This window comes from Phyllostomus hastatus, unplaced genomic scaffold, assembly GCF_019186645.2.
Source record: "Phyllostomus hastatus isolate PE091 unplaced genomic scaffold, TTU_PhHast_1.1 phas_contig_118, whole genome shotgun sequence".
Lineage (NCBI taxonomy): Eukaryota > Metazoa > Chordata > Mammalia > Chiroptera > Phyllostomidae > Phyllostomus > Phyllostomus hastatus.
In genome coordinates, this window is record NW_025333543.1 from 11,685,424 (window position 1) to 11,693,383 (window position 7,960).

At 35.6% G+C, this 7,960-nt stretch overlaps 1 protein-coding gene across 1 annotated transcript; it reads left to right on the forward strand.

The window, feature by feature from the left end:
• Nucleotides 1-1,525: 1,525 nt before the first annotated feature.
• On the forward strand, nucleotides 1,526-2,650 carry GPR85 (G protein-coupled receptor 85). The gene has a single exon (XM_045847945.1). The coding sequence runs from the start codon at nucleotides 1,538-1,540 to the stop codon at nucleotides 2,648-2,650; it is 1,113 nt and encodes a 370-aa protein (XP_045703901.1). The 5' UTR covers nucleotides 1,526-1,537.
• The last annotated feature ends 5,310 nt before the right edge of the window (nucleotides 2,651-7,960 follow it).

Genomic DNA, 7,960 nt, shown 5'->3' on the forward strand with positions numbered 1-7,960 from the left:
CCGGGAAAGAGCTCCCTCCCACCCCCACGCAGGTGGTGTTTTATTGTGTGTGTGTGTCTGTGTGTGTGTGTGTGTGTGTGTGTGTGTGTAGTTAAACAATAAACTGCATAATGGAAGTACATCAGACAATGCATCTTCAGTAGGGCTTATTCAAATCTCCATTTCTGGAAAGCTTTACAAGGCTGAGGAATATCAGACTGAGAATCGCTGGGAACAGTTCCCTTGCAGCACAGAAGCAATCTTCTCTCCCCATCTTCGCGTATGTAATGCATGTCTCTCTCCCCTCCTCCTCCTCCACCCCCCATTATAAATCCAGGGGTGGCGGATTTCAGGTTTCATAATGTTGCATGATGAAATCAGTATTTACCAGGGGATGTACCAAAGGGGAAATTAAAATCATAGAACGCAGTTTTGCCTGGGCTTACCACCAGCATATTCTTGGCAAGTGAAAAGTGGTAAAGGAAACATGTTTAGTGAGAGTAACAGAAGAAGCTGATTTCCCTCATGTGGTCCCCAGACACCTAGGAGAAAATGTACATTTTCTTTTAAATGAAACCACTTTAGATTTGCAACACAGATTATCAAAGTAAATGGAAAGGCTTAATTGCCCAAGAAATACAAGGTAATGTTAAATTTATTTGAATCCAAGCATCCAAAATTTAAAAATAAAAGTGTATTATTTCTCTGGGTGTGTCCTCCTGGCCAATCTTTACATTAACCATTTTTAATAATCATGTGTGCTTAAAAGAGAGATGATTTGCCAAAACTGAGGTGGGGTGAGCTGGGGATGGGAAGACAAAAAATTAAATCACCGTCAAATTCTGGGACAAGTTCCTATTAATTTAGAAGTCTAGTGTTCATGCTTTAAATTATGATTTAAGTCAACAAATGCTCTTACAATATGCAGCATGAATAGTGACACGAGTTAAAAGACAAATATTTTGCAAGGGTTCTTTGGATCTAAATCAGCAGAGACACTACCTATAAAATACTGACAGATTCTAATAGACCTAAAATAAATGTAGATAGTCTCCTTTCTGTCTCCTATTATCAATCGTGTAGATTCTTTTGCAATCACTGACTAATTCCTGGACTGGCATATTTTATGATTGTGGAACAGTATTCCTTTTGTCCTAAAGGTACCTACTAAAATGTATGTTCTCCAAAATAGGAACATTCTTCAATTTACTTAGCTCAAAAAATTAAGCAAGCTAATTCTCTGGATTCTCAAGCAAAAATACTAAAGCAAATAATATTATTCAAAATTAAAACTTTATTTATTTCCCCATAAATCAACAGCTTTATGTTAGCACTGCCTGACATCATTGCTTGTTAACTTAAGAACTGATAGCTCTTTTTTTCCCCCTAGATATTCTGAGGCAAATCAAATGGAAGAAAAGAGAAGCACTACTGCAGATTGGATCAGTTCTCTTTCGGGATTACATTTTCAGTGAAAAATGTATGGATCTATCTTTTCCTTGTTTTATCTAGATCATGAGACTTGACTGAGGCTGTAATCTTGATCTTCCATCCATCTATGGCGAACTATAGCCATGCAGCTGACAACATTTTACAAAATCTCTCTCCTCTAACAGCCTTTCTGAAACTGACTTCCCTGGGTTTCATAATAGGAGTCAGCATGGTGGGCAACCTTCTGATCTCCATTTTGCTAGTGAAAGATAAGACTTTGCATAGAGCACCATACTACTTCCTCTTGGACCTTTGCTGTTCTGATATCCTCAGGTCTGCAATTTGTTTTCCATTTGTATTCAACTCTGTTAAAAATGGCTCTACCTGGACTTATGGGACTTTGACCTGCAAAGTGATTGCCTTCCTGGGGGTTTTATCCTGTTTCCACACTGCTTTCATGCTCTTCTGCATCAGTGTCACCAGATATTTAGCCATCGCCCATCACCGTTTCTATACAAAGAGGCTGACGTTTTGGACGTGCCTAGCTGTGATCTGCATGGTGTGGACTTTATCTGTGGCCATGGCATTTCCCCCGGTTTTAGATGTGGGCACTTACTCATTCATTAGAGAAGAAGATCAATGCACCTTCCAGCACCGCTCCTTCAGGGCCAATGATTCCTTAGGATTTATGCTGCTCCTTGCTCTCATCCTCCTAGCCACACAGCTTGTCTACCTCAAGCTGATATTTTTTGTTCACGATCGAAGGAAAATGAAGCCAGTCCAGTTTGTAGCAGCAGTCAGCCAGAACTGGACTTTTCATGGCCCAGGAGCCAGTGGCCAGGCAGCTGCCAATTGGCTAGCGGGATTTGGAAGGGGTCCCACACCACCTACCTTGTTGGGCATCAGGCAAAATGCAAACACTATGGGCAGAAGAAGGCTATTGGTCTTAGATGAATTCAAAATGGAAAAAAGAATTAGCAGAATGTTCTATATAATGACTTTTCTCTTCCTAACCTTGTGGGGCCCTTACCTGGTAGCCTGTTATTGGAGAGTTTTTGCAGGAGGACCTGTAGTACCAGGGGGATTTCTAACAGCTGCTGTCTGGATGAGTTTTGCTCAAGCAGGAATCAGCCCTTTTGTTTGCATTTTCTCCAATAGGGAGCTGAGGCGCTGTTTCAGCACAACCCTTCTTTACTGCAGAAAATCCAGGTTACCAAGGGAACCTTACTGTGTTATATGAAGGAACATTTATAAATCTTTAACCTTGTGAAACACTGACCTTCTCTATTAAGCAACTGTGGCCTGTAGCCACATCTTGAGAAGAAAGTAAAGAATGAGATTAGTGGCTATAATAATTTGGGCCACATTCAGCAGTCTTTGTAATCATTCAACTGTAATCTTATTTTAAAACTCAGAGTGATCTTGCTGACTGCCCATGAAGGTTTGCAATTAAAAAAGGACTGAACCTCTGCCCTAAGTTTCTTTATGTGGTTGAAAACTAGATAATATAATTAACAGGTGCTAAATATCAGTGCTAAATCACTACTTATGAAAAATATAAAAAAATTAGTATTGGACATCTTAATAAATCAAGTTGACATGAAGTAAATATAGTAATAAAAACTAATTCTAGAAGTTTAAAGTCTTTAAAACATTTCATACTATTATTGTTTCATGAAGTCTAAAATATTTGAGGACTTAAAGTAATGTAATCCACTAAAGATATACCATGAATTATTGGATTATCACACTTTTAAAAAATCACCTTATAAATTTAGACGAACATTCCAAAGCAGTGTATTGGTTCCAATTAGAGTTTATTTCTTAAATTAATACCTTACTATTTCTAATTATCACTTTCCTTATCTACTTGTTAAATTGCTAGCATTGAACTATATTATGTTATTCTTCTTGATTGGGTATAAAATTTTTTCAATTGTTTTTTATTTTGCAAATGCTAGATACTGGTCTGGAAGGCAACATTAATCACAGCAACCAATCACAATGAGCAGTTCTAATAATTTAGAATAAATACACATTGCCTTAAAGAGTTATCTAGTATATTTCATCTTATTTAGCATTGAAGCAAATAATCAAGGAAAATCAAATCAGTAACTGGTCATGGTCATGCATCTGGAAGTACATGGAAGATCATTAATTCTCTTTTTCCTTGTTCCTCACATGGTTTAAAAATTAAGATATACATCATTGGGATAATGAGAGTTTCTTCTGAGGTGTGCTACCCATTCTGGTGTGTTCTAAGAATGAGGCAGTTGATATATGTTTATATTTTAAGTCAGTTGTTAAAGGGAGACCACAGCCTTAGTATGACATCCTGCACAATTTGTGAAGTGTTTATTCTACAGAAGGCACAGTCTTGTTTATACTTTCTGCACATTCAGTGTATTGGTCACTTAAATTATTTCAGATTTAACTTGTGAAAGCTTGTAATATGATTTCTGGTAATTTAAAAATATATTGGAGTCTGAATCTCATTCTTTAAGATACAGATGTGTGAATTTCAATATAAAGTTGCATTTGCCAAAACTTACCTGTGTGGCCTGTTACTTTTCTTGGAATATATTGTACAGTTTTTTACAATAATTCTTTTAACCTAGAAAGCAGGCACAAACTAGAAAAACTAGCTTTATTATGGTTTTGCTTTTTGATTTTTGTTGTTTACTGTACTCTAGAAATGGAAATGCATTAATGATAGGGGGTATAAAGCTGATAAACTGACAAATTTTATTGTCACTAAAAGCATTATTTGATAGTTTGTCATAATTATCCTTATATTTATTCTTATAAGCAATAATATAGAGACTTTTATACCTGCTTTGTTCGTTCAGAATTTTAATATAAATATCATGTTTTAATTTGTGGCAGAGTAGAAATGTTAGGTTCTGTATATTTAGCTTGTAAGAAGAGTGGTTTACAATAATGTTACGACAAAACCAGAAGAGTTGTTATTGTTTTTCATTGTTTTAATTTCTTTGGGGTTTTTTGTACTTGAAAAATGAGTTTAGGAGTAATGGAGCAGACATTTTTATTGTTATAGTATATCTGTAAAGAGAATATAAATATAAATAAGGGAAAATAACAAATGTCTAGGTGATATATACAGTTATTCAGTTTTTTTCATATATAGACAGCTCAAGCTGTGATTTAGTGAGGACTCAGTTTGGCCTCATTTTTACTTTATACCAAAGTTGATTGGATATGAGACAAACTTTAATGTTCAACACTGGGTTGAATCTAGCAATAAAGTCCCCTTGGTGGTACTAAAATCATTATCCAATATACTACAACAAAAGAAATGATGATCAAAAGTTATTCTGGTAATATTATATGTCAAACTCAAAAAAATTATAGTAGATATAATTTCAGTGATCATATTTATAGAGTTTTGCTTAGAGGTTCAAATACCACCAGCAATCAGGAAAAAATTCAGCAATGATCTTGAGGACAAAGAGAAACCAGGTTTTATCAACTCTTGATTTAGCTTAGTCACCATGATCTTTGTATATTTGAATCCTAAGTTCCAATATTGATAATACTATACACAAAATCACAACAAAAAATGGGTGTTAAAGTTCTCCTCAGGTCCTGACTGCACAGTTACACAAGAGAGATATTTCAGTTCCTTCAAGAGACCTAGAGGTCTTTTTTTCCCGTTCTTATACCTACTTGCAAGTTAACATGAGCACACCTGGGTAAAGGAAGGCATTAAGATGCCCGCTCCCATGGCACTCAAGCAAAGATGGGAATAACCTGTGAAACAGGATACATATCTCTTATTATTAAAATATGTCACTCCCTCAATATTTTTATTGGCCCTTATTGGAGATATACAACAAAACTCCCTAATCTATCAGCTGAAAAATTTACTTCTATTGCAAATACAATTGAACATATTTACTATTGTAGATACACATTCCTTTTTGGTCATGTAATAGTGAGTTGTGTTGCAACAGGTGTTGATATAGTTGAACACTTACATGTATTCCCCATTAAATTTACCTTGTTCCTTTATTTTATTCCAACAGTACCATAGACTGTATTGTTATTAAGACAAACAAAAAAAAACCCAACTCATATTAGTTTCATATAAAAAAAGATAAGATGACATATGGTAATGTTTCAAATTCTATCTAAACATATTAAAGTAGATGGTTATCAGAACTGTGGGTTATTTACAGTTCCAAAATCTTGTGAGTTTGGTTTTTCTATGCAAAATACATCACTTTCATGTTTGATAATATTCTCTTATAAATGTTTTGAATGGAAACTGAAGGGACTACTAAGGTCATTGTTTATTGCTGACTCTTGTTCTCAGGGAATGCTAGTATTCTGTGACTTTCTCTGTTCTCTCAGAAACTTTTTTACATTGTATTGAAATGATAGAATTACTTAATTTTGAAGGATAAGTTCAAAGATAGTCTATGTAGTGGTCAAAATGAAGATGTCCTTTGTAAATGACAGGATTGTTTTTTGCCATCAGTCAAAACAGTCAAATAAATTAAAGGGATATTGAATACTGGAGCAATGGAGAAAATATTTGGGGGACTAATTCTTTTTTGCCTTATAGTTCAATATAACAGGGTCTAAAATGTATTAAAACCATGTGGCTTTAACTTTATAAAAGAATTGTATAAATAAGGTCTGCTTTTTAGAATAGAGAAGGGGCTTTTTAAAACTTTTTTTATTGTTCAAGTACAGTTTTCTGCCTTTTACCGCCACTGCCCCCCCCACCACCTCAGCACTCCTCACCTCCCTCCCCTGTTTCCAACCCCCCTCATTATTGTCCATGTGTCCTTTATACTGTTCCTGCAAACCAAGAAGGGGCTTTTACATTATCTCCTTTTGCCAAAGAGAGGATGTCCATTAGCTGCTCAAGCCCTTTTGATTAAAAGGAATTTAGAGCCAGTTTTCCTCCCACCAGATCAGGCACTTAATACAAGGACTGGAACTTTAAAAAGCCGTGGAGGAAAGCAGAGAATGGTTTCCCTATGAGTGATAGAGAAAAAGGCTACAAAGAAGCCACGGATGATTTGGGGTTTGGAAATACTCACACCAAGCATTCGTAGCCACCCACCCCCACCCCCACACCCAACCTCCCTCCTTGTGGTACCTTGAGACAACATCATCTTCAGAAAGACAGTTTTTCAAGTTTGGTTTGGAGACAGAGCACAGTTCCTATTTTTCTCTCTGTGTGTTTGTAAAATAATAGATTCTTGACACAATATTAAAATTGGCATTGTAATACATGTCCTGGTTAATGTATTTTGAATAGAAAATAAAATAATATTTAACTTACACATATATTCAAGATCACCAGATGAAAAAGTAAGTCATTTTGTTTTCTCCTCCATGAGAAAAAGAATGTTGAGAGAGTTAATTTCATCCAGAAAGGAAAAATACATTGTAGTCATTTTCAGTAAGCATTTTTACCTAGCCATCATTCAGTTCAACAGTCATTTACTGCATGTATGATCTTGGGAAAATTACTTAACCCTACATGCCTCATCAATAAAAAGGGGGCTACATACCTTCTGGTGTTATTGAGAGAAGTCGGTGATTCTATCCTTGTGAAGCCCTTAGAAGAGAGTCTGACATTTTAAATAAATACTACTTTTTACTGACTCTCATAGTGCACCATCTAGCAGCAGGAATAGAAATTATGAGACACATGTGATAAGTGCTATAAGGTACATATGTGAGATAAGTGTTAAAGAAACACAGACAAAACATTAACGTGAAGATGGGAGAAGGCAGGTGAGATAAAAAAGGTAGCAACTTAATTCAGTACTGAAGGATAATATTAATTGCATCTGCTTGACAAAGTTAGGGCAATTTCAAATGGGGGAAATAAAGTGAACAAATGGCAAAGAGAATTGAAAGCTCAGGGCATATTCAACATAGAGATCCACTAATCAGACATATAATGTAGTGTGGCTGTAGCTTTGGTACCTGGAAGGGGAGGGCCAACATGGCATAGAGATTAAAAAACAAGACTTGGAAGTTTTCGTATTCATTCTGTTTCCACTAGCTTTATGATCTTAAACAAATTAATTCAACCCTTTGAGTCTCAATTTGCTTATCTGTAAAATGGGGAGTTGCAACCACTATTTTTACATTTTTGCTTTGATGAGATGATAAATAATAATGGTTATTAAGTATTACTATGGACCGAAGATCCTTCAAATTTTTTCATTTACTAGCCCATTTGAATATCACTATAAGCACATGCTATTATTTCCTTACTTTATAAATACATAAACTGGAGCCCAGAGAAGTTAAGTAACTCAACACAAGTTACAAGTAAGCAAAACATGGATATAAAGCACTTAGTATGGTACCCAGCCCAGAGTGAACATTTGGTAAATGTTGGCTATTGTTGCTGTTGTTTTGCTGCTGTTGTTGATTTTAACAAAATAACTGAACAAGGTTAGAGACTAATGGGAGCTGAAGTGATTGAGCAGAAACAGAACTCCAGCCTTCAGACTTCAGACAACCTCCCCACTTCCCTCCCATTACTACCCTCCCCTTA